At 38.2% G+C, this 27,861-nt stretch overlaps 2 protein-coding genes across 2 annotated transcripts; both read right to left on the bottom strand.

Moving 5' to 3' along the window:
• Positions 1 to 291: 291 nt before the first annotated feature.
• Positions 292 to 2,865, bottom strand: LOC130744550 (uncharacterized). The gene is made up of 2 exons (XM_057596724.1): positions 2,740 to 2,865; positions 292 to 663 (listed from the first exon to the last, which is right to left on the bottom strand). Exons 1-2 carry the CDS (start codon positions 2,863 to 2,865, stop codon positions 292 to 294), a joined length of 498 nt encoding a protein of 165 aa, XP_057452707.1.
• A 13,652-nt stretch (positions 2,866 to 16,517) lies between these two features.
• Positions 16,518 to 17,651, bottom strand: LOC130744549 (uncharacterized). The gene is made up of 4 exons (XM_057596723.1): positions 17,484 to 17,651; positions 17,287 to 17,373; positions 16,985 to 17,173; positions 16,518 to 16,712 (listed from the first exon to the last, which is right to left on the bottom strand). The coding sequence occupies exons 1-4, from the start codon at positions 17,649 to 17,651 to the stop codon at positions 16,518 to 16,520; spliced, it is 639 nt and encodes a 212-aa protein (XP_057452706.1).
• Between the last annotated feature and the right edge of the window lie 10,210 nt (positions 17,652 to 27,861).

Below are 27,861 nucleotides of genomic sequence, written 5' to 3'. Positions count from 1 at the left end.
GAGAATGGTGTTCATTAAACTGAGACCTCACAAACAGCAAACAGTGGCAAGGCCAATTAATCAAAGTTGGCTCCTAGAATAGAGAAAATAAAAGCTTTTTCCATATTCCCTTCAAACCCCCTTTCGTAAATAAACAATAAGGAACTCTATCCTGGTATGCCTCCCAATAATAAAGCATTACTTGAACTTATATTAAGTAGAGATTACTCTTGAGAACAGCTTATAAAGTAGGTCAGTTATTGAAAAATAGCTTCTTCATATTCATTCTTTAACATGGGGAAGAAAATAACATCATGGTCCACAATTCCCACAAGGTCCCCCAAACTCTATAACATGTTGTAGGTTGTCATCAACATATTTTTCCCATGTCACATTGTAGCATTGGGGGCTGTCAGCATCAAGAGCTAGCATACCTGTAAGGGGTACAACATCTTGTCTCTCTAGATTTCTAAATGCCATTCGTGAAATATATGCTGAATGACGATAATTGCCATCTGGTAAGTGCCCAGAACCCATTGGAGGACTCGGAAGGTCGCCACTAATTGTTTTACCAGTCCAACCACCTTGATCCGCATAAAGAAAGTAACCAGAAAACAATTCTGCGGGAAAGTATCCGATATATGTGTTCTCAGCCCTTAGCCACCAGTTTCTAGTAACTTGATCCTGAAATACAAAAGCATATAATTTTTGTTAGAAGCGTTTATCCTTTACCAGAGACACTCTGTTTGAGCTAGGACTCTCAACGAATATTTTTTTCTATAAACCAGAGTTGAAATTACAATATTCTTAAGAAGAATGAAACATAGAAGGGTTGATCCAATCACATATTAAATGTGTGCCTTCTGACTATGCTTGATATGGACTTTGTCAACTAATAACTAATTTTGGTACGTGATTGATTTAAGTTGTTCCAATTAAAAGCATAGTCTATGGTAAAAAATAAGTACTATGAATAAATTAATAGGGTTGTCAAGGGCCGCTTGTAAAGATAGCATTTGTAACCATGTGAAATAAGATTTGTAGATAGAAAAAATGATAGTAAAATTGTGACAGTAAATTAGCTGCCAAATAACTGTCAATTTGCTACAAATGTAGCTTATTTACAGCTGTTTAGTAGGAGTTAGGAATGACATCCGCGCAGGGCAAGAGCGGGGAGTATCTTTCCGCTCCTCATCCTCACATATTTTCACTACATCCTCATTCCCTATCTTCTCACGAGATCCCAATATGTCATTAAAATTCAAATTGAATATATAAAATACATAAGTTAATTCAATAAATTAAAAAACGACAAGTGATAATGCAGCATATCAAATTCAATATACATGTCAAATAATATTAATTGAAATTCATTAAACAATATGTGAAGTCTACAAAATAAATAATTTGAAATGCAAAGTAGAACATTTAACTCATCCAAAATTTGAAGTCTAACACTTAAAATATTCTCGTGAGCATTCAACTCATCTAAAAGGTGAAGTCTTCTTCGTAAGCAATTTAATATTTAGAAGCGCGTTATTTTATTTTTACTTATATATATAAGGTAGAGACTACACAAGTAGGGAGAGTGATCCTCATCTCCGTCTCCAAATCATTATTAGAGGATTTTTATCCTCATTTCCAACTCCACGGAGAAAATTTCCTCAATGTCGGGGTCCCAAATCGAGCAGGCCTCACAGGGATATATCTCCATCTTCTGGTAAAAAAATCCATACCTAATAGGAGTGTACTAATTGTTCCAGCCAATAACATAGAAAGAAGGTATAGTACCTAGAGTGAGATGATTGCTATGAGAGAATCTAGAGAGAGAGAGCGTGTAACAGCTTAGAGAGAGAGTGTAACTTGATCTCAAGTTTTTTATTCATGAAATGAGCTAAGAGTCACTTACAATGGGTTACCGCCCCTTATTTATATGCGAGGTGTTGGGCCTGACGTATCTAACTGTCCTTAGTGGGCCGGTTGGGCCTCTCGGAGGAGGCTCAGACCTTTGGCTTATGCATCACCTTTGGGCGAGCACCACTGGGCGAGGGCCTCTAGAGTCTCGCCCAGTCCACAAGTACACAAGACACCGAACTCAAAGCATGAAGGCTAAGAGTGTCTTTTAAAACAAAGGCGACAATCATAAGAAAAACTAACTAATGTCAAGGCTAGTGAACAAGATAGATCGCCAATATGGCGTGAAAAATAAAGCTAAAGATAAATTTTGACTCTCTTGACAGACTCCTTCGAGTCCCCAAGTCCACGAGTGGGCTTGTGGCGACACCAATTGACTTGCTCACCCAGCCGTTACCGCGATCACTGTGAATCACGGTGGCTTGGACGCGCGTAGGCCACGTGTAATATGCTGATGAAATGTCAGGTCAGCGAATCCGCAGAATCCCAACCGCTGCCCTCAAAACATCCCCTCAAATCTCAAGAAAGGCTGCCCACCTACATTTGAACCAATCAGCCGTTGTGACTTCCCATTGAATGCGCCGCTCCCACTTCCCCAAAATCCACGTTTGTTTTCCCAAAGTAATCATTTCACCTTGTCATCATGAGGCACGATCTCTCACTATCCTTACACGCGGACACGATCTCGACCACTACTTCCTTATAAGACCCCCTTCTCCCATCATTCGTCACTTTCAGAACCTTTGAGCCCTGATTCCTTATACTTTGCCTCTCCAACTCTTTCAAAGAGTTGATACCTTAACACCACTTCCTTCATCCATGTGCTTGCGCCCCCTTCTGTTTTACCTTTGGTAGAATGACTTCCCAATGTCGTCTCCAGAAATCTTCCCGTTCCCAAAACGCTGTCCCTGCATCTTCACCCCTGGTTGACCCTCTTCCTTCAGGAGGGCTTCCCCTCGGCGGGGAGGCCATCGAGGCCTTTTGGCGTCGGGTGTTCGCCACCCTTCCTGAACCCACAGACAAAAATCCCACTCAAGAGGCTTCTGCCAGCCCTCCGAGCAAGCCTTTGATGAATCCGTCGCCGAAACTACCCGCCAGGTCGGCGGGCTCTGTTACGAAAAGTCCCTCGAGGACATTCTTGTTACTGGGAAGTGCTTAAATAGATACCGCCCTTGGATGCGGCGCACGGTTGATCACGGCGCAAAGAAACCCCATTACTTTTACGTCTATGAGTACTTGTTCCTCGATCTAGGGATCAAACTACCCTTCTCCCCATTCGTCCGCCAAGTAATGAGGGAGATCAACATCACTCCCAGCCAACTGCATCAAAACGCCTAGGCCTTCGCCAGGTGCTTTGAAATACTGTTCGACGCCGTCGGCCTCGAGCCGAGGGTTGCGCACTTCTTTTATTTCTACGCCGTAGAGCCGAAGTCACTGAAGGCCCAAGGATGGCTTTCACTAAAATCCCGCACAGGTCGGCAGCGCCTCCGTCCATACAAAAGCAATGTCAAGATGGGCCCCGGACGCCGATACTTTCGGGTGGTTGTGCATCACACATACCTTGAATTTTTCACCCTATGGGATGGGACTGCTTAGTTTTCCTTTTACTGGACTAAAGCCCCCCGCGTCGTTCCCCCGCCCTCGGACGCGTCGCTGAGCGATGAAGATAAAATCATCCTCAGCTTCTTTGCCAAGCTCCCTATTCTCGAGTGCTCGCAACTGCTGGCGGCCGCTCGCAAAAACACCCATGGTCCACTCCTAGGTTGAATTCCCGCCTACCCCATCTTTGCATCGCACCATCCTGTTTTTTCTACTGTATCTATTGCTAACACTTGTTGCGCATATCTCCTTTTGTTCTCAGGGGAAATGAAGTTCACCAAGGCTGAACTGGAGAGTGCCCTTGCCGCCAAGGCGATTGAATTTCCCCCCATTTTCAACACCGGTAAGAGAAAACGCGCCCCCGGTTCGAGTGTCGACGACGGGACTGCCCCTCTGCGAAAAAGAACACCAAGGAATCCACAAAGACATTTTCTGGTGGGCCAGCGCCGGGTACTGCCGGCGAGACCGGCCCTCCCGAATCTGGCAAGCCAACTCCGAGCGCCGCCGGCGAGACTGTTGGTGAGAGTGTTCTCCCTCCACCGAAGAAAAAACACCGAAAATCCAAAGAAGTTGAATCTGGCTTACCATCATTAGATAGAAAAGATAATATTGTCGCCTCCTTGGTGAAAAAGAGACACAAAAAATCCAAAAAGCCTAAAGTTGGCGAGACCGTCGTTTCTCGCCAAGATCCGGCTGCTGGGGGCGAATCGAATCCAGAAGGCGGGGCGAATGCACCGTCCGCCACTGAGGAGACCATCGTTAGCCAACCTGCGCCCGAGCCAACCTGCGCCCGAGGGCACCACTACCATCACCCTTTAACCAGTCCCTTTATCTGATCATTCAACTTAACAAGTTGAGGTGAGCTCACCTCGGGCCTCCCACGCTCGTTCAATGGGTTGTAATGATGAGGATCAGGTTCCTATCATTATGTCGTCGTCTCCGCCTTGGCCTTGTCACTCTTTCCCGGCCCCCGAACAATTGGACGCCGAGGAAAAAGAAGGTCCCACAGTGGACCGCCAACTTACCCCTGTCGACTTTATGTTGACTGATCCCTTCTTTGGGAATTTGAAGAAGGTAGAAGATCCTGATCTTGATAGCGTGGCTCAAGAAGCCGTCTTGAGCCTTCTCTGCACTGACAGACTGTTTGCTAAGTTCTCCAAAGATTCGACCACCGTCACTGACGTTGAAGAGCTTCGTCAGAAGGCGGAGGGGTACCGCACTGCCACGCTTGAAGCGTATGGCGAGCGTGATAGGCTAGTAGCCCAGCTGGCGGACAAGGTGACCAGGTTGAACAATTTGGGCATCGAAATGTGTGGACGCGAGTTTGACTTGTCCGACTGCGAGGCAAGAATTGAAGAATTGGAAGATGAGCTTGTCGACATGCAGAAGGAATTGGACGCTTGGGCCCAGGCGATCGCTGCAGGTAGGGAAACTTGCATCGCCAAGGATAAAGAGTTTGCGTTCCTGCACGGCGAACTATCTTCGACGAGCGAGGCCCTTGCCACAACGAGAACCTAGATAGAGGCTAAAGACAAAGCTATCGCGGAGGCGGAGACCCAGGCATCCTCTGATGTCAAGGCCTTTGAGACAATGTTGAAGATTGAAGCTTTTGTCGAAGCCATGGAAGAGCATGGTCGTGGCTTCTTCCTTGCGAAGGCCCAAGTCTTGCACCTCTACAAAGAGCTGGATCTTAGCGAGATGGGGTTCTTCAAGAGAGTCACTCCCGAGGGTTTGGTTGGCCCAAATGACCCCCCAGGTTTTAACGCGGAGTACTTCCTGGCTTCTGAAAATGAAAGGGAGAAAGAAGATATCAATTCAGTTTGACTATTTGTATTTATTTTCCTTACCTCTTATTGTAATTATGACCGCCCGGGGCTGCTAATGAAAGTTTGACTCTTTTTGTCTTCTTTTTCTCTTCGTCTCGCCATGTTCAATTTTGTGTTTGTTTTCGATCTAAGTCTGAATTACGTTTAACGACTTGGAGGGTGTGTCGGGTTTAACTATGACTTTTGCTTAGTTTTGAACTGAGGCTTTGTTCACATGCTTTTCCGTAAGATCAGGTGTGGCCTCGCTAGTTTTGCTTGGCGAGGGCTTATGGTGGCTTGGGTCCCAATGGCCATGTGGTTTGCCCAAGGCTTAGCCTAGATAGAAATGCTCGCCCATATTTCAGGGAGTCTTTTGCTCGCCCATATTTCGGGGAGGCTTTTGGGATAAGAAGCTTATCCGCACACATCGCCAAGGGGTAGCAACGGTTGCGTCGGACTTTCCGGAGCGATCCCCTGACATCAAGGTCGTGTTGGGATCGCCACCTTCTGGGAATTTTTCCCACCGAGCAATCATTACAATTCAGTTGTGAGTTAGGAGTATTGCTGAGAATATCCTTTTCTATTTGATTGTAAAAAGATGTTTTTACATTTATTGAGGGATGCCTCATTAAAAAACTCTCGCAATGGAAAAAAAGAATATATCTTTATTTTTTGTCCTAATTTTTGCTCCTTCCCGCCATGCCATTGCTCCTGCCCTCCCAGTAACCATCCCCTCTGATTAGAGTACCACGACGTGCTCGCCACCCATTCCTCACTCCTGTAAGGTCGGTCGCCCACTCGGCCACCCTGTGGTGGAATGGGCTCTTGCCTGGCTTGTTCCCTTGCTTGACGTACCGGGCCGCCTTTGTATGTCTCAAATTCGCGGCCCCCACTGGTTTCCCACACCCCACCTTCCTTTTCCCTTTGTTCCTGCGGCAACGCGCTTGGCACCGTTCCTCCTCGGCCTTCGGCTCGCCCCGTGACTGGTCGACTTTTCCTCATTTGCTTTTCTCGATGCGGCTTCGCTGTAGCTTCAACTGGACCGCACCCTGTAGCACTGCCCCCCTCTCACCACTTTCTTCCTGACACATGCCCAAAAGGGTTGGCTTTTTGAACCTGGGCAACCCCAGAATGCCGCGTCCTTCTGACTCCAATTGAAGAGGTCAAAATTGTCTTCTACCAACTTCTCCAAGCGTCTTTCCTGATCAGTCGTGAGCCTAGGCTCAATCGCCAATAATCCCCTACTGAATTTATACATTTCTAGGTCCCCGATCATGTTTGCTCAGCGCCCCTCAGCATGAGCATCGGTAAATTGCCCATCTTTCCTTGTCCTACCGTCTGGCCTTTCCTGGTTTCGGTTCCTTCTTGGTACCCCGTACCTTTCACTGATCCACCGTCCTTGCCTTCTCGCGTCGTTCTGATCCCGGCCCTAGACGCTCCGCTTGTCCTGATCGCCTTCCAAAATCTCAATCTCGTGACATCTATGCCCGGCGCCAGCTCCCTTCATACCATACAAGCTCAGGCAGTTGTTGTAACATTCCATCGCCCGACGTTGGTCTACCGCGATCTTTCCTACCTTCCCGCAGGTCAACGGGTATTTCACCGCCAGGTGGCTGTCGATATTACCGCACATAGGCGGTTCAGCGTGTTCCGACCAATGTTGACATTATACGACGCGACTACCTGCAAAACCAAATACCTTACTCGCAAGAGCTTCGCGTTCTCATCAACGCCAAAAACTGTGTCCAAATCCAAGTAGCCACATACCTAAACCTGTTCCCCAAAAAAACCTACAAAAGTCCCAGAGTATGGCATCAGGTCTTGATCTGCTAACCCCAATTGATCAAATGCGTCGCCATAGATGATATCTGCAGAACTACCCTGATCTAGAAGCACTCTCCGCACATTGAATTGTTGATCCTCACCATTACCACCACGAGAATATCCTTATGTGTCTTAATTCCTTCAAAGTTTGCCGACGATATCACTATGTCCGGGTGCTGAAAACCAAATGGAATTGAAAACTCTTGTACTGAACTTATCGTCCTAACATGCCTTCGTCTCGCCGCTTGTGTGTGCCGCCTCCGCCGAAGCCCCCTGCAATTGTATTGATCGTCCCAACCGGCAGTTCGAGATCCTTGTTGAAGGTTTTTCTTCGACTCATTTCTTCCTTGTCGCCAATGTCTCTTTCTTGTCCGTTGTTGGTGTCCGACGGCGGTCATCCTGCTGGCGGTTTCCCTTGTAGCGATTTCCCTTGCCGCGATCATTCATTTGAGAGTGTCCTGCCCTGATCAACCTCTCAATCTCATTTTTCAACGTGAAACAATCACCGATGTCGTGGCCCGCCAAGAGATGGTACTCGCACTACTTGGTTTTGTGCATTCAGATTTTTGCCTGACCCCTCGCGCTGGCGAGAATCGGTTTGCCACGGGCGCCGTCGCTCAAAGTTTTCCTTCTTCGGATAAAGTTGTTCCTTGGCTAGCTTCTCCGATGGTTTGATTTTCTTATCCCTTCGCTTGCTACTTTCTCCCTTCTCCCGACCTCGCCTGCCTGCTGGCGATACGTCCCTCTGACCGCCATCTTTTTCCTTCTTGACACGCCTCCTTTTGAACGCGTCGTCTTCCTCATCCAGGATGTAAGTGTTCGCTCGAGCGCGGACTTCCGCCATCGAACGAGCAGGCTTCTGACTTAGCTTGTTGTTCAGCCTCCCCGGCAGCAGTCCATTCTTAAAGGCGCGCACACAGGCTTGCGCCTCCGACTCCTCGATCTTGACACATGCTGCACTCTACCGCTTCACATACTGCTTCAAAGTCTCTCGCTCTAACTGGCGAACATTATACAGATCATCAATCGTGACCTGCTTGATCTTGCTTGCGGAGAACTGAACAAGGTACTTCGACGAGAAATTGCGGAAGTTCGTGATAGATCCGCGAGGCAAAGTCGTGAACCAAGCCATCATCGTGCCTTTGAAAGTTGACGGGAACATTCTGCACTTCACCGCATCAGAAGCTGCACTTATCACCATCTTCGTGTTGAAGTAGAGCAGATAATCATTCGGATCCGTCCTTCCGTTGTACGTCTCCAGAACGAGATTCTTCATGTTATCAGGAATTGCTACCTCCCTTACCGCCACCGAGAAAGGCTCAAACTCCGCTACAACCTCCACCTCCTGTTCTCCCTCGTCCTGTTGCTCAAGGCGATAATAGTCTAACTGCTCTTGCAGGTAATCATTCCGTTGTCGTATGTTGTCAACGTTGCGGACCAAAAGTCTCCAATCTCTGTGAGTGATGGGAGCTTGAGGTAATGGCGATCCGCCTCCTGAGGCTTCCGGCGAGCGTGGCGGAGATCCTTGCTGCGAAGGTGAGGACGGTGGAGTAGGTAATGGAGGCGTCGGAGAACGAGGAGGAGGAGGCGAAGGAGGAGTCAGTAGCTCAGGTTGCTCGTGACGAACCTCCTCACGACGAGGCCTTCCCCTCACACGACACGGTGGTGAAGCGCGCTGCTGCTCCAACGTTTCGCTGCGTCGACAACGGCGAGTCTCCATCGAATTTCAACCGCGAACCAGAAATTCTACCGAAAAACACAAAAATCAGAGGAAATTGTACAAAATTCCGAACTTCTCTCAACCAAAAACAGCAATCCACGTAGTCTGGGAATCGAAATCTACCGATCCCCACAGACGGCGCCAGATGTTCCAGCCAAGAACATAGAAAAAGGTATAGTACCTAGAGTGAGAAGATTGCTATGAGAGAATCTAGAGAGAGAGAGAGCGTGTAACCGCTTAGAGAGAGAGTGTAACTGAATCTCAAGTTTTTTATTCATGAAATGAGCTAAGAGTCCCTCATAATTGGTAACCGCCCCTTATTTATAGGCGAAGGGTTGGGCCTGGCGTATCTAACTGTCCTTAGTGGGCCGGTTGGACCTCTCGGAGGAGACCCAGACCTTTGGCTTATGCATCGCCTTTGGGCGAGCACCACTGGGCGAGGGCCTCTGGGGTCTCGCCCAGTCCACTAATTCACCATCCCAACCGATTGTGTACCCGAGATAACCCCTAATTAGTATGTTTTTCAAATTATATACAATTGAGCTTCTACACCCTAATGAGAGATTTTAGAAACATAAGGGTTTACCTGAGTAAGAGAGACACTCATCTGAAATATTGGCCCACCATAGGTAGATGTACCACTAAATGGTGTACCTAGATAGATTCTTTGGCTAGTTTGCACAAAACCTGCACATAGCAGATTCGTGCATCCTGTTTTCTGCATACCATTTGACTGCATGTTTAAACGAAATAAACTTTCATTAATAAGATCACCATATCACGTAATGTTAAAATGAATATACAAAGTAACAATGCTCTATGAATCACATATCATTGGTAAAAACAATGCATGTTTCCATGACTGTAATTGTAATTTATGCCAAGACACGTGTATTGATATTTCCTTACCCAAGATGTGTAGAAATGAGCTTTGTCATCTCCAGATAATGTTGAATATACCTGACACCAATGTTCAGGACATTATTAAAATAAAAAAGTACTGTTATAATAACTCAAACAAATGTTATACTCCATCAATAGAGCATAAAAGGTACTTCAATTTTTTTAAAGTTTGAACATCACACAAATTTATTTTTCTTTAAGTGAATGATTCACATAAAAAATGAAAAGTGATGTATTAGTCATATTTATATGTAGGTTTCTGATGAATAAGATGAATATTGATGAAGATGATGATGGTGATATAAAAGTTTAATTCTTTTACATCTCCATGTAAGAATTATTTGTGAATAAAATTTTCGTCACTAGAAACTTACATATACCATGTCATATTATCAGTCAAATTGCTCGAGAACCAATACCACACACACCAACAAGCTAAAAGATATGAATGAAGGAGGTCTAACTCAACCCAAAAGCTAGCTCAAGAGTTAAGGATTGTACAACCATATATAAGCAATTGTTTGGCCACATCTCTAGCCAATGTGGGACTCTAACACACCCCCTCACGCTCAGTGTAGAACATCTGGAGCGTGGAATGAAACGGGTGGCCCAAATATGGGAGGTCTCCACAACAAATGGATCTAGGATAGGGGCCCAGGCCCATGGTCAAACAATCATTGGCTCTGATACCATGTCAAATAACCACTTATCCCAAAAGCTTAAGCTATTGGGTAAGGACTACTTTAATGGTTTTATATTATATTCTAACATGTCCCCTCACGCAAGAGCCCTTTGGGCTTGAAGCGTGGATAAATGCACAGGCCCACCTACCATGTGCTTAATTAAATTCCACTTTTTAATCAAAAAGTGAGGGGAGCAAGGATCGAACTCTAGACCTGTCGGTCATAGAGGCTCTGATACCATGTCAAATAACCACTTAATCCCAAAAGCTTAAGCTGTAACACCCCCTTTTTCCCATTGTTTTATTTAAAAACGTTTATCAGAGTTTAAAAACATATCAAGGGAGTATTACACTTCTTCACGAAAACTCATTAAAATTAACACTGATTGTGTTTGAAAATTTATAAGTTCATATGCTTTTCAAAGAATGAATTATTCCTGCCAATGAAATTTCTAAACCAGTCAGATAATCCTAAGATGCATAAAATCACTTATTTAAATAGGTTTATCTTCCATGATATTCCAATAAAATTCATCATACTCAGAACTGAATTTCATAAGCACTTCGGCCGTCAACAGTACGACATCGCCATCATTTAGAAAATTATTCAACAACTTCCATAAGAAGAGATTATAAAATCCTCTCAACATAAATGTAAAAGTAACGTAACATATCTAACCAGTGTTACATTACAGAGCAAGACACTTATTTTATAATAATAATAATAATAACGTAAGCTAAGACTCTCCGAAGCTACTCCTCATGAGCCACATCTCTACCTCCTGTACCTGAGCGATGTCGCATAGAACATCATTCCAACAGAAGGGTAAGAACTTACATTGTATAAAATATAACATAACAAAGAGCAAGTAAACAATTCAGATCCTGCTTTATAAACTCTTCACATTGTCTTTAAAATCTGAGTGATTATAATATTTGCTTTCAAGACAGTTTCATAATTCTTATTGTTGTTTCAGAAAATTATAAGTTTTAAGAAGAATAATAATTCGACTTTACCACAACAGCAAAATAATTCACCAACGATTCACCAAACACATAAAACCACTGAAAACGTGAAACTTAGTGTGTGAGACTCTAATGTATGCATGTGGTACCAATTGTTAACCTTAGCGGTATCACCGCGTCCACTCCAGACAGTTAACCACCAATGAAGTCCACTCCAGACTTCCAGAACCACGCCAGTTCTGGGACAAACCTCAGTTTTCCGATGAAAACCGACACGTTGCCTCTTGACTAAATGAAGTGTATTTCGTGCAAAAACTCATAAATTAAAACATGCAATTTGAGACCACTCCAGCCCCAAATATATAACATATTTTCTCACCAAATTCCATAACGGAAATCACACCAAAATTGCACAAAATAACACTTCAATACAATTATCAAATCATTCACTATTCCACTGACAAAATAGCAACACAAAATCATCAAATGTCTCATATCAATTACTAGAATCAGTTTCAGAATCAATCTCAGAAATAAGCAGAAACATAGCAAACTTGCATATAATCCTGGTACTAAATGAGCAGTCCAAAAATTATGAAAATTTTACCAAACATAGCCTTATACGTTAGCTTTCATATAAAATTGGTTTCACCCAATTTGGAATTCTGTAGAGAGAGTTATGGTCTCTACAGCACAGGCTGTTAGGGTTTCTGCGAGCAGAAACAGAGTGAACTTGCAGATAATTCTGGTATTGAACCAGCAATCTAAAAATTATGATAATATTACCCAATATAGCCCTATGAGTTAGCTTTCATACAAAATTGGTTTCACTCAATTCGGAATTCTGTAGAGAGAGTTATGCTCTCTATAACACAGGCTGCTAGGGTGTCTGCGGGCAGAAACAGAATAAACTTGCAAATGATTCTGGTATTGAACTAGCAATCGAAAAATTATGAAAATATTACCCAACATAGCCCTATGAGTTAGCTTTCATACAAAATTGGTTTCACTCAATTTGGAATTCTGTAGAGAGAGTTATGCTCTCTACAACACAGACTGTTAGGGTATCTGCGGGCAAAACATAACAGAACCAAATTTTCCCCGGAACCTCAATTTCGCTCAAAATCAATTTTTCTCACCACATGTTAACACTCAACACAGTCTCTCAGTTCTGAATTTTCAAAAAAGATGAGGGTTCCTTCATGTTAAACTCAACCTCTGTTATTCTACAATTATACAAGATAAATTCAAACCCTTACCTCTTGAAGATCAAATTCTAGGTTTTTTCTTCTCTTTTCTCCCCTTCTCTCTTTCACGCTTCTTTTCTTCTCCTCTGCTAACTTCTCCAATTCTCAAATTCTGATTTCTCTCTTTCTAATTCACTCATATCCCTTAAATAGTCATACTAATGGGCCCCACTCTCAATTACTCACACAAAAACCTAACAAACTTATTTATCTAAATCTTATTCTATATCACATGAGATTTAAATTATAATCACATAATTCATCAAATTACCATATAGCATAATAATAATTAAGATAAAATAATAAATAACCTAATAACGAAAAGTGGGGTGTTACATCTGCGGGCAGAAACAGAATAAACTTGCAAATGATTCTGGTATTGAACCAGCAATCGAAAAATTATGAAAATATTACCCAACATAGCCCTATGAGTTAGCTTTCATACAAAATTGGTTTCACTCAATTTGGAATTCTGTAGAGAGAGTTATGCTCTCTACAACACAGACTGTTAGGGTATCTGCGGGCAAAACATAACAGAACCAAATTTTCCCCGGAACCTCAATTTCGCTCAAAATCAATTTTTCTCACCACATGTTAACACTCAACACAGTCTCTCAGTTCTGAATTTTCAAAAAAGATGAGGGTTCCTTCATGTTAAACTCAACCTCTGTTATTCTACAATTATACAAGATAAATTCAAACCCTTACCTCTTGAAGATCAAATTCTAGGTTTTTTCTTCTCTTTTCTCCCCTTCTCTCTTTCACGCTTCTTTTCTTCTCCTCTGCTAACTTCTCCAATTCTCAAATTCTGATTTCTCTCTTTCTAATTCACTCATATCCCTTAAATAGTCATACTAATGGGCCCCACTCTCAATTACTCACACAAAAACCTAACAAACTTATTTATCTAAATCTTATTCTATATCACATGAGATTTAAATTATAATCACATAATTCATCAAATTACCATATAGCATAATAATAATTAAGATAAAATAATAAATAACCTAATAACGAAAAGTGGGGTGTTACAACTCTCCCCCACTTAAGAATTTTCGCCCTCGAAAATTACCTTAAATGAACAACTCGGGGTAGGACTTCTTCTATCCTACTGACCAAAACAATATCGATTGTGTCATAGACACATATCGAATACAAAAGGAATTAAACATGTTAATAAACATGCTGATAAACCTAGTCTACTAACCGACCATGCTCTGATACCACTAATGTAACACCCTCTAAACCCCGCATAATAATATATCATAAATCAGAGTAAAATGCATAACACAGAGGGTGTCACACTTATTCTCCAGAAACATAAATCAAAACACCTGTCATGCTCATAATAAATATATAAATTTTCCAACTTTAATGTCGCAACATCATATGCATAGCACAGCGGATTTATTTCAACTCCAAAATTTAACATAAAGAGAGTTCATAGGTAACTCTTAACATCAAGGTACAAAACTAAACGTTTCCCGGTGTTACATAACAGAGCATGACTCCCCTAACTAAACCGTAAATGAAAGACTAGCTCCTCCAACTAACCCTCGCGAGAAGCTCCACTATCTACGGTACCTGAGCGATGTCGCATAGAACATCATTCCAACAGAAGGGTGAGCACTCATATCATATGGATAAGCATAATAATAAATAATGTAAAAGCTTATCTATGCCCCACATAAATTACTCACATTCACTAACAAATAATAAATTATGTAATTTTAACATAATTAATCAAGTTCACAGCTATGGCAAATACTCCATAAATTATAGCTCAATTAGAACATATATAATAGTCTCTAATTACCACCACATCAAATCTCTCCAAAAATATCACCATAACACATATGACTCAAGTGAGACCCGTGCAAATGCCTTTGGTACCAAAGTTGTTATCCTTAGCGGTATCACCGCGTCCACTCCAGACAGATAACCACCAATAAAGCCCTCGCTCTAGGCTTCAAAACCACTCCAGTTTTGGGACAAGTCACTAGCCTCCACGAGAACTAGCAAACATTGCCTCTTGACAACTATGCAGTGTATTGTGCAAAACTCAACTAACATATGCATATTCAGACCATCTCCAAGTCCTAATTATTTTAGAATATTCATCACCAGTTGCACAAAACACATATTACATGTTATCAATTATACAACTTGCAATCACAACAACTTAGCATCTCAAACATAACATCAATTCAGAAACAACATCATATAATGATTATTAAAAATAGATGTAAATTAAATATAATTCATATATAACAGGTTCTGCAACTATTTCCTAAAGACTGGATTTCTCTCTAAATTTTCCCAAAAACTCGCGACATGCTCATGCTCGCCATCTCGCGACATCTCACTGCACAACTCGCCATGTCGCGACATCTCACGACATCTCCCTACGCAACTCGCCATGTCGCTGAATAACTCGCCATGTCGCGACATCTCACGACATCTCCCTACGCAACTCGCCATGTCGCGACATCTTGCGACATCTTCCTGCGCAACTCGCCATGTGCGCGCACCACACATCTTATGAACTATTAAACAGATGTAAATTATCAAATATACTCAGAAAAATCTAATATTTTTATCATGATTCCGTATACACGTTTTGTAAACCTCTATAAATTTTCAAGTCACAATTCAAAGTACAAAAATCAGGAAAAATCGTACACTAACCGCAGTTCGTAAGAAACTGGACAGCTTAACCTATACTCACTAAAATACACATAACTCGAGCTACAGACGTCGGAATGACGTGAAACCAGTGGCAAAAGTTTCGTAACAGAAAAACCTACAACTTTTATGAAGACTACTTCTTCAAATTCGGCCATTAACATAGCACGAAAAAGGGTACAAGAGAACGTAAATTTCTGCGCATCATGCAAGCCTATCATCTACCCCCAAAATCATCTAAAAACCAAACCGTAACTATTTCAATTTGGAAATTTTTGCAACCTAGGGTTCCTAAATCATGCTTTCTATCATTATCCACTATCATACCAATCCATAAAACATGATTTCAAACCCTTACCTCTTGTAGATCAGTTCTAAGTTTTCTCCTCTTTTCTCCTCTCCTTCTCTACCTTCACGTGTTTCTTGTTCTGCTTCTCTTCTAATCCTTATTTTTTTTCTTTTCTTTCTTTCTATTTCACTCCTAACCCTTAAATAGCCATACAATGGGCCCCACTCTCAATTACTCACACTAAACCCTAAAACCTTATTTATCTATATCACATAATCACTTAATTATCTAACAAAATCACTTAATTACCATATACCATAATACTAATTAAAATAAAATAATAAATAACCAAATAACAGAAAATGGGGTGTTACATAAGCTGTTGGGTAAGGGCCACTTTAATGGTTTTATATTATATTCTAACACGCCCCCTCACGCAAGAGCCATTTGGACTTGAAGCGTGGATAAATGCACAGGCTCACCTACCATGTGCTTAATTAAATTCCACTTTTTAATCAGAAAGTGAGGGGAGCAAGGATCGAACTCTAGACCTCTCGGTCATAGAGGCTCTGATACCATGAAGGAGGCCTAACTCAACCCAAAAGCTAGCTCAAGAGTTAAGGTTTGCACAACCATATATAAGCAATTGCTTGGCCACATCTCTAGCCAATGTGGGACTCTAACAATGAATTTTAGTGAAAATTTAATTAAAGGACGAATACCATAATTCGTTATCTCATAGATACAAATATATTTAACCCATATTTTTTATAAACAAGACATCTCTTTATATGTACAAATAAAAAATTAGAAATTTTAATTATCTTAAGTAAGTCAAAGATATTCAATGGGAGAACTTATTTTATATATATATATATATATATATATATATATTTAATGGGAACTAGAGGAATTGAGAAAAAGAAAAAACCTGCCATCCAGCTTGGATATTGTTTTCGTAGTTAGGATCTGTTCCATTTGAAACCCATATATAAGCAGAACTCATTTGGTCCTTCCCAATAGTTGGGGTATATACACTAATAGTTCCATTAATTCCGAAATACACCTTTTGAGTTAAATTTAAACGAGCTCCTGCAAACTGCAAACAAATCATTGTCACAAGTAGCAAACTTCAAATTATACACATTGTAAAATTTTGATTAAGAAAATAAGTTGTGCATTATCTATATGTTTAGTTGTACATTATCTATATGTTTCATTGAGAAATTAACTTAATGAATATAAAAAAAAAAAATCATTTGTTTCATACATACTACAAACAAGATCTAGCACGATGGTTGTTCACCATAAGCATCTAATTCAGATATAACATGCTCCAAATTTGGAGCATGTTATAGAAAAAAAACTTACATGAGTGTCTGGGGTATCCTGAGTTAGGGAACCAATATTATTTGAGAACAAGTTTTCACGTATGAGATCTTCTTTGGTTGCTCTACGAACTGGAACTGTTCCTCTAAGGCACAAATCCTTTCCAAGTGTAGACAATATTTTTTCATTTACCTCCAGTTCGGTTGCTGTTTCTTGAAAGCTAGGTTTTAGCTGAAATTAAAAAATATATATAATGATATTAACAAATAACAAACTTGAGGAAAAAAATGTAGATTTAGGATTTAGGAAATCAAATTCAAAGGTAAGGATAGTCAAAATATTACCTGGATCTTATGATTCCTTAATAAAGGATTGTCAAAGGCTAATTGTTTATTTATGTCAATACAATCAACAATGTGCCCAAACTCTGTCTGCAGAAACCGATCACATATAAAACATAAAGTAAATATTTAAGAAGAATCATCATAGATCATGAAAAGTTAAATATGAGTTTTTTGAAAGGATGAGAGTGTGGTAATACTTGAATATTCTTGATAGGAGGCTTGTTGATGATTTTCAAACGTTCCTCCAACTCCAAATCCGAATATCCATTTTCGGATAAATTTGGGATCCGCTCATCTACTTCGAAGTTTCGGAGAGTGAAACACAAGCAAAACAACAAGATAATGACTATTTCTGCCCTTGTCATGTGAAAATTATATGAACAAATATTGATCAGGTTGCACATGTATAATCTTGTTTATGTGTAAGGATGACTGAATGAGAGAAGAGTAATTCTAATAAATAATTCTTGCTCCTCTTCTTCACAACAGAAACGGTGTTTGTACCAAGTTCTCAGTCATAAACATCTCATTTGTTTGTCTTTCAAATTTGAGGAGATTCAATATTGCATCACATCCTCACTTAGAATTATCTTATATATCGGGTTGTTGAAATGACTCATATGAGTTAATAACCCACACCTTAATGGACCAATAGTATTATGCCATTTATTTTGTAGTTAATTAGTCATTGATTGTAATAATTAATTTGTTATTTAATTGACTTCAACAAAGTTGACTTCAACTAATATGAAAATTTATATTAAAGACAATAATGAAATATTGTAAATAAATAGAATAAAATATTATTTGTGTAAATTTGTCTTGAAAAATATTAAATGGTATATAAACTAACATATAAATATTGTAAAGAAATATCCTTTTTTATACATCGAAAAGATAAAATACACCTGTCAGGAATTGATCCATTGACCTTTAACTCTCCAATTCATATGTCACTCAACTCTTACCACTTGAGCTATCATACGAGGAAGTAAAAAAAATACTAAAATCATGTAAAACTCACTTTTGAGCTTTTTAATTAAATACATTAAATAATAAAATTCTCAGAAATTAGTATTAAATACATAACAAGTTTATTTTTTAAAAACTATGTTAAATAATAAAATAAAAAACTGAAAAAATTGTATTGTCAACTGTTACTCAACTACATATATAGATTAAATTATAAATTTTTGTTAGAAAGAAAAATTATATTGATATAATAATGAGAAAATTGAAAAGATTCACAACCCTCGTCAAAGGGATAAAAAAGGATTAAAAAAAATACTCCTGAAGCCTAAGAGAAACAACCCAAAGATCACTACCAAACCCCTAAAAGCCCACAAGGCAGAACCAGCACCGGCAGAACAACCCAATAATAAAATTTATTTATAGATATAAAAAATTATTTTTGTTTTGGATTTGTGATACATTTTTAAGAGTTAATGCTAATAAATAATAAATAATTTAGATATAATATTTTTTAAATAATAAAAATCGCTATAAGATATTACCTATAGAGTTTGTGTGTATTATCTATATGTTTGTAAAAATTAATAGAGAAAACATTATAGAGGAAAATAATTATGATCAAAATTGAATAAATTTAAATTTACTAAATAATATTTTACGCTATTAAAAGTATAAATTATTATAATCTTGAAAGTTAAAATTACTTTATTGTTCTTAGTTTTGACATGTGTAAACCTGTTGAAAAACTATGGTTTTGTCTTCCAACAAATGTACCGGTAAAAAATATAAAAAAGCTACTTCAAATTATTCAATAATATTAAAACCTTATTCTTTAATTTAAAATATTTCATATTAAATTATTTTTTTCCTATTATTAAATGAATAAGTTATTAAATTGTTAAAATTACTTCAATTCTAATTATTAAATTTGAGTTATATTCATAATATACACAAAGAGAATTGAAATTCAGTTTATTGAAATGTCTTAACACAATTATTCTTATTTTAATAATTAAACTATAATAAATATTACATATTGTAAAAAACATTGTAAATAAACTTGTTCAATGCACGTTATATCTAGTCAATCTATCTATATATATATATATATGTAAAGCACACTTGAGTTTTTGCATTAAATACAAAAGAAAAACTCAAGTGTTGCATTGTATTGAAAGCATCCAAACAAATAAAAAACTTTGTAATAAATATGTTAAACAATAATAAACTTAAAATTGAAAATATATATATTGTAAAAAACTATTCAACTACTTACATTAAATAAAAACATCCATAAACTTAAAATTTACTTGAGTTTTGTATTTCACAAATATTAAAAATTAAATTCAATAAGAAAATAATATTTATTAACAAATAATTTTGGGAAGAAAGAGACAAAAATATTTCAACATTAAACTTCCAGTAGCACACTTTTCATAAAGTTTAAACTGAAAGTACTACTTTTAAGGCTAAAAAATGAAAGAAAGATATAAATACCACTTTATAAAAGTCTCTTTTTTTATAAAATATTTTACACAAACAGAGACTAAATTATTCAACTCTAATTATATATTTTCATACTTTTGCTTATTATTGATAGTGCATTACTATTAAAACATATTATCACCAAATGAACTTAAAATAATTTCTATTAAAGCACAACATAAAACATGCGCTTTAATATACTAAAAAATTAGTGTACATTTCATTACATCTATCATATTCTTAATTATCTACTATTGAATAATTTTTTCTTATATAACATATATTATTGTTACAAATAATAGACACATAACTTAAAACAAACTCGTGCATTACCCGTGCAACGCACGGGTTTAATTTCTAGTATATATGTAAAAGAGACTTAAATTTTTACATTAATTACATACATTTAGTATTACAATTTTTTGTATTAAATGAATTAGATAATACAAATTAAAAGTAAAAAAAAACAACATCCACTTTATTATTCGTTGTATTTTTTTTTGGTACCTAGATACCAGTAGGATTTAAATCCAGGACTTGGAAAATTTTAATCCATCAAGTACCATTTAGTCTATCCATACCAGTATTATTCGTTGTATTAGTTACTAATTTTTTAGTTTTTTCAATTTCTCAGATTTAAAATTATATATTAATAATATTTGAATTTGATTATTAATTAAAAATTGAAGAGAATTAAAAAAATAACTATTAAAATTGACCACTTTATTATATTTATAACTAATTGTAAAACCTTACAATTTCTAATATATTAAAAAAAAAATTGATTTTCAGTAGCAAAACTAAATTCTAAATGGTAGTTCTCGAGTAGGCTACATTCTTCAATTTTCCCGCACTGTAAATATTGCAAATGACATGTAAATCGAATAATTATAGGTTGACACCTCAAAAATGAGGTGGAGAGAGGTGAAGTATGAGAGAGATAAGAAGAAAAAAAAAAGTAAGAGAGAGAAAGTATGAGATGTGATAGATGATAAGATGAGAGAGATAGAAACAAAAATAAGTAGAAATGAAGTGTTTAAAAAATGAGGTGTGTATATATCATTGCTGCATGTAAATCACAAGGGCAATTACAATTGAGGCATGAGGGGTTAATGGTATAAATTAGTAATACAATAAAAACATTACATCCTATTTTCAGTTAAGAGACTGGGGCGCCATTGATAACAAGATTCTAGCTGCAAACTTTTCTTATAGGATACCAATTTTTGTTGTTGCCATCCAAGATAGACACTAATGAATGGCTTGTTTTTGTTTCATCCAAGGTTAGCAACTGTTTCTGGCCCACACAACCGGTCCAAATCTTCCTTATTGTCTTCCTCTGGAGTGGTAATTTAAGAAAGGGCTCTAGACTATAGTCTATGTAGGTATGCATTTTGTCTAGTTGGAGCTACACAGTTCGTGGGATTTTGGGTAGGTTTTGTTAGCAAGGTTTGGGTCTTTATGCTATTGTTAGTGCTATTGGGGTATGCTGAGCTTTCATTGCTCTGGTTATTTGAACCTCTTCTTTATTATGTTTGGTAGAAAAAAGAGAAGTTAAGTAGAGAGAAATAGATGAGCAATAGAGTAGATTTGATAGGTTGTTTGATATGGTAGATAGAAAAGAGAGATAGAAACGGAAGAATGAGGTCGAAGAGAGAGAAAAAAATAACTTTTCTTTAAAAAATCATTTTTAAATGCAAAATGTATTGTAAGTGCATATAGTGGCAGCATTTCTTCTCAAATTGAGAAGAGGAGAAAAAGTGCAAAAAATGCACCCTCTATCTCTCTCTCACCAACAGTAGATGACAACCAAACAATGTGGATCATCAATCTCTCTTCTATCTCTCTCCCTTGCATCTCTCTCTATTCTATCTCTCCACAACCAAACAGTGTTAGTGTGATTTCCAATGCACTTAAGTGTTGTATATAAGTTGGAATACCCCTATACTCCTTTTAATTATTTTGGCTTATAAAAATATAACTCCATTTTTAGTGTAAGATACTAAGATGTGATCATTCTCACCATAATTTGTATGAGGTAGACAATATTATTTATAACAGAAAAAATATAAATATGCTGAGGAATACTCTAAGAAATATTACAGAATATGCTAAGAAATAATAAAGGGATCTTGTCGAATATTATGTCTATTTATCGCTAACACCCTTTGTCAAACAATGTACGAGGCAACGCCTTTGTACAAATATCAGCAAGCAGGAGAGAAATAGGAACATGACGAACAACTAACCGACCAGAGGCGACCAACTCAAGAACGAAGTGACAATCTAAATCAATGTGTTTAGCACGCTTATGAGCGAGATTATTATAAGCCATAAACAAATCACTCTGATTGCCACTGAGAAAAATTAGAGTCGTCGATAACCGAACACGAAGCTCATGAAGAAGATTAAGCAACCAAACTAGCTCAGAAACAATATTAGCTATAACCTTATACTTAGATTCACAATTGAAGCAAGCAACAATAGATCGTTTCTTAGAACTCCGAGATAAGAGATTATCGCTAATAAAAAAACATAGCCATAAGTAGAACAGTGAGTGTTCGTATAGCGAGCTCAATCAACATCACTATAGCCAAGAACAGCGGGGGAAGCAGTACGACGAAACGTAAAACCGAAATATTGTGTACCACATACTTAACGAAGAATATACTTAACAACCTGAAAATGATCAATAGTCGGAGCCTGAAGGAACTGACTCACCTTGTTAACAACATAGGATAATTCATGACGAGTAATAGTCAAATACTTTAATGCCCCAACTAAAGAGCGGTAGATAGTAGGATCTGAGTAAGCCTCACTAGTGTTGACCAGATGAGAATCGGTAGCCAAAGGCGTCGAAACATGATTAGCCTCAAGCATCATAGCACGGGAAAGAAAATCATGAGCATATTTAGCCTGTCCTAAGAACAAGTCATCAACAGTATAAATGATCTCAAAATGAAGATAGTAGTCAATCTTACCCAGATATTTAATGGCGAACTCAGCATTAAGACGAGCAATAATTGAGTTAGAAGAAAGGGATCACTACTAGTAAGAATGATGTCATCCACATACGCTAAAAGATAGAGAGTGATACACCCTTTGTAGAAGAAGAATAAGGATGGATTAGTCTGACTGTACACAAAATAATAGCTCATCTCAAGCGCTAAAACCAAACACGATGCGCCTGTTTGAGGCCGTAGAGGGTCTTGTTCAACCAACGGATATGAGTCGGGAACTCCACCCCACTCCACTAACAAAGTTAACTCACCATTAGACTTAATAAATTGAAGAAAGTAATTGGTTTAATTGATACTATTGCAGCATTTTGGTTTTGTAGAGATTTTAATGTGATAGGCTTAGTTTAGGGGTAATTTTGTGTTTTAGTGAGGGGCTTAATTTTGGGATTTTAATTTTTTGATAAGAAATGATGTATTAAATGATAGAAAAGGGGTGCTAGAACCCGAAAAAAAAAAGGAACATTAAAAGGGCAAAAATATATAAAAATTACAAAAACTTGCTCTGAACAAAGAAAGAACAGAAAACAGAGCAAGGAGAGTGGAAAAAGAACGCCACCCTAGCCGCTCTACACTTTGATACCCATCATAGCATAAAAGCCAAAACATAAGACCATCAAAACCCCCTATCCACCCCATGCTATGGATCATATTTGTGCCAAGAAAGACTGATGAAAGGGATTTTGATAAAAAGAAGGTCTCCTTCACTAACTATTATCAAATCTCTTTCAAGACTCAATGGTAGTATAGTATCGGGTTATGTCGTCTCCACATGGATTGTGTTGCTACATACTCATCTCACTAGCTAGGCATTAGATGAGAAATTCAAAGATGATAATTATTTAAATGAGAAAAAAACAATAAAGATAACATGAAAAGAATATGATATATGGGAAAAAAGAAAGCATACCTAGGAAGTGATTTCACTTGATCCACAACTTGTTCTCAACCATTATACTCATATAAGATAGATTTAACATTCAAGATGTCGATAAGAGCTATTCACCCACTAATTCCTTAGTTAGGTAAACCTACCCGTTGAAATTCTAGCTTTAATTACTTAAGTCCTAGTAATCACAAAAGGAGCGCTACAATCTAAACTTACTCGACGAGACATACCCAAAGCTTTGTTCCTATCCCAAGAAATTCATATTCAGATGGATGAAATCTAAGACCTTCACTCATAAGATCTCTTTAACTCCTAACTAGATAATCATATCTCAATGGTGTGTATCCCGAATGTCACTCGGTTCAGACCTTATTCCCAACTCGTGTTATTATTACCTAAGGGTTAATGTCTCCCATTGTTACCTAGAAAACCTCAACCCTACCCAAATACAAACATTTTCTCTCATTTACTAAACTCACACCAACTTTCCAATTGTCATGTAAGCCATGAAAGTCATCAAAGGGGCAATTGATACATGAAGCACAGCGAGAATTAACAAACCTAAGACATACGTCTCTCTCCCCTTTCTATGAACTAAGCATACAACAATCCGTATCAATCTTTCAATATGTTTATGAATCATTGAAGCTCTTATAACATCAATTGACCAAAAGAAGCATTAAGCATGGAAAGGAACTGCAAACAAAAAAAAATCATAATTATAATTGTATAAAAGTATATTGAACAAGAGTGAATCAAAATACATCACAGCCTACGCAGAAAGAAAGAGAGGAAAGATGAAGCTCAGGGTAGAATGGAGACATGACCTTCAGGAGGAGCTGTCACATTCTTCCATGGTGCTCAAGCACCCACCTCCAAGGGCTCAACCTTGCGGTCCACCAAGAAAGCCTTTCAGCTCTAGAGAACCTCTTGTTTAGGTGTAGAAATGGTTCTAACTTCCTCCCAAGATCTCATATAAGAAATGACAAAATTCCTATTTATAGAGTTTTCAACGACTATCCATACATGTGCGTGGGCTCCTCCACACACATGCGTGGGCAAACCGTCAAATTAAAGCCATCAGGTCAGGTTCACCACGCATGTACGTGGCCTAGTGGCGCACATGCGTGGGCTTCAGCTTTTTCTTTATAGTATTGCCACGTATGTACGCGGCATCCATAGCGCACATATGTGACTCAGCTGATTCTCTAATTTTGTAACTCCCTCTTCTCCTATCATCATAGTTCTTTACTTAGCCTTCAATTATCATCATTAGCCAACAAAAACACCTAAAACGTGCAAAGAATCTCAACAAACCATCATCCCCCAATGTAACTCATGAAAACACTCATTTAATCACAATAATTCTGCAGTCATCCATTCAATTCATCAAATAAAAATCCAAAAAGATAATCAACACTAATGATCTCTTCATATTTTAACTTAAAACTGACCCAAGGAATTATCTCTAACTAAAACTAATAAAAACTGTTAAAAAGATCAAATAAATAAACATAAAAAAAACACCTAAACTAATGCAGATGCAAAGATGCACTAAAATGGACTCAACTTCACTTAAAAATCAATAAAGGACTAAAAAATAAAAAGACAAGAAGGACTTGAAAAAAAATAGAATAAACCCCAGGTCATCAAAGATCGTGGATCAGTCACTCATTCAAACATTGAGCATCGGAAGTCATTCACAATTATAGAGATCCATATCTAAGACCTCCAATTGGCCTTGAGGAATCAGTTTCTTGAGGACTTTTGGAAGGTTGCAAAATTGAATGACTCCTTGCTCTTCCAAAAATCTAGGGAGAGATGGATCAAGGAAGGGGATGCTAACTCCAAATATTTCCATAATGTTGTTAATTGTCGAAGAAGGGTGAACTCTCTCAAGCGGGCTCCTTATCCAAGGAAGATGGGTGGATGATCCAGTGGTCGTGAGGGTTATAGCACCCCCTTAAGTGCTACTATTCTTTATTTCATTCTAGAATTAAAAAAAAATCCAAGACATACATTGAATGAGTTCTAAGGTATCTGCAGAAGTTGGGTCCTTGTTACAGAAAACTACCTTGTTTCAAAGGGTCCAAATTGTCCACGTGACCACGCATTGGATCGCCCATAAGCCTCGCTGCTGCTTCACATTCCAACTACCATGAGAGTGATGCATAAAGTGCATCTTACTGCCATTTGGCTGCACATAAATGAATCCCAACCATCTATAGCAAGAATACCACACAGAGTACTGATACGCAATCCACAAGTATAAGGTATGTCTGATGTAATATATAAGATTGTCGAGCCACATGGATTGGGGAAGTACCAATTCACAAGAGCAAGAGTTGTTCAGAACAAAAGAAAGTAAAAAAAAATAGTAATTTGATTGGTTGGTAGAGAACTTAAATTTCTGAATTGAAGAAGAACTTATGACTAAGAGCTAGCACTTGGGTTAGCTTCACCAAAACAAGTTATGATTTAAAAGAAATGAGAGTATATGCAATGCAAAATGGAATTCATTCTATTGTTGATCTAGCCTAATTCTCTTAGTGTTGATTCCTCAAGTCAAAAAATACTTTCAATTAGATTTCATTAGTCTGATTTCTCACCATCTATGAGTAAGCCAATTGAAGATGAAGTTATTAAGTTCAAGCCATCAACTACTAGATCTCACCCTTATTCCTGAGGTACAAGTGCTCTAATAAGTCCCATCCCAATCCTCTTATTCTAAACAAAACTTCCATTTGTGCAGAGAATAAGTAAAACAACTTGCATGCATACAAGATGAAAACCTTATTCCATATAAACTCAAAAGTTAAAACATAACAAGTTAGGGATCCATATCTCAAATGCTAAAACAAACTTAGCCAAGCATGGCTAAGGAAAACATAATTCCTAACCTGAGAAGAAGCCTTAGAGAAGCTCCAAAGCACCTTACACAAGTAATTTGTTCAAAAAAAAAAAAACTAAGATACAAAACTAAAATGACAAAGTTCTATTTATAGGGAAATACATACTATCAGGCACGCATGTGCGTGCCACAACTGCAGGCACATGTGTGCAGATAAACCAAGCCACTTCGCATCGCTTCCATCCAAACGATCCCCCTTTTGATAAGATTAGCTTTCGTTTGGATTCTATCCCAAAGTAATCTCCATATATACGCTTTAACATTAGAGGGCACCGCAACCTCCCAAAGCTTACTATAAATTGGGTCAAAAACATCATTCGCAAACCCCATAATCCCAGAGTATGCCGATTTAACTGAGTAGCTCTCACTTGTGTAGGGAGACCAGGCCTTTTTATCTTTCCTTCCATTCTTGAGAAAGTTAGAATTCATTTATCACAACAAATCCTCATCCCACTTCTTCTCCCTTTCTCAAAGGGGTCTACGCCAGTTAAGAGTCCACTTCCCGCTACCTTCTGTGCAACATCCCATATCTAGACAAATGGTGCAGCCTACAAAATATAGAAGCAAGAGGTTCATTGCCGAATCAGGAATCTGGCCAGAACTGCATTCTGTTACCCTCCCTCATCCTTCTAAATAACACCTCTCCAAATCAGTTTCCTTTAGGGGCCTCAAAGCAAGTTTTCATAACATCCTACCACCACAATCATATCTTTTTAGGGAGAGACCCTCTTTTCTTGCCATTCTTGATATTATACTTCGAACTAATTATTCGTTCCCAACTACTCTGTTCTTCTAAGGCCAGCCTCTATCTCCACTTACCAATCAACGCCTTATTGAACTCACCTCAATTCCTTATGTCAAGGCCTTCAAGATTCTTAAGCTTGCACACGTTGTCCCATTTAACCTACGCGATTTTCTGTTGATCACCCTCCAGACCCCCTCCCCCCCCAAGGAAATTTATCATTAGGCTATTGCAGGCCCTTAAAATTCCAACAGGCGTTCTATAGAACGATAAATAGAAAAGAGGAATTGAGGACAAAGTACTTTTGATCAAGTAAACTCTACCCCCAAAGGACGGATTTTGGGATTTTGACATGATGGTCTTAGTTTTGGGATCCTTGTTCTGTTTTGTTACTCTAAACTTGTTTTGTTAATTTATTTTCTTATTGATGAATGCTTTCATTTAAGCTTGAATATGCTTTTAAATTGTGGATTCATTTACTGAACTACTATTGCTTGGTTATTGTGCCCGTGTATTAGCAATGGATGTTCCTGAAAATATGAAAGTGAATGGATAATAG

The sequence above is a fragment of the Lotus japonicus genome, chromosome 3 (genome assembly GCF_012489685.1).
Source record: "Lotus japonicus ecotype B-129 chromosome 3, LjGifu_v1.2".
Lineage (NCBI taxonomy): Eukaryota > Viridiplantae > Streptophyta > Magnoliopsida > Fabales > Fabaceae > Lotus > Lotus japonicus.
This window is presented reverse-complemented; position numbering and strand designations above follow the sequence as displayed.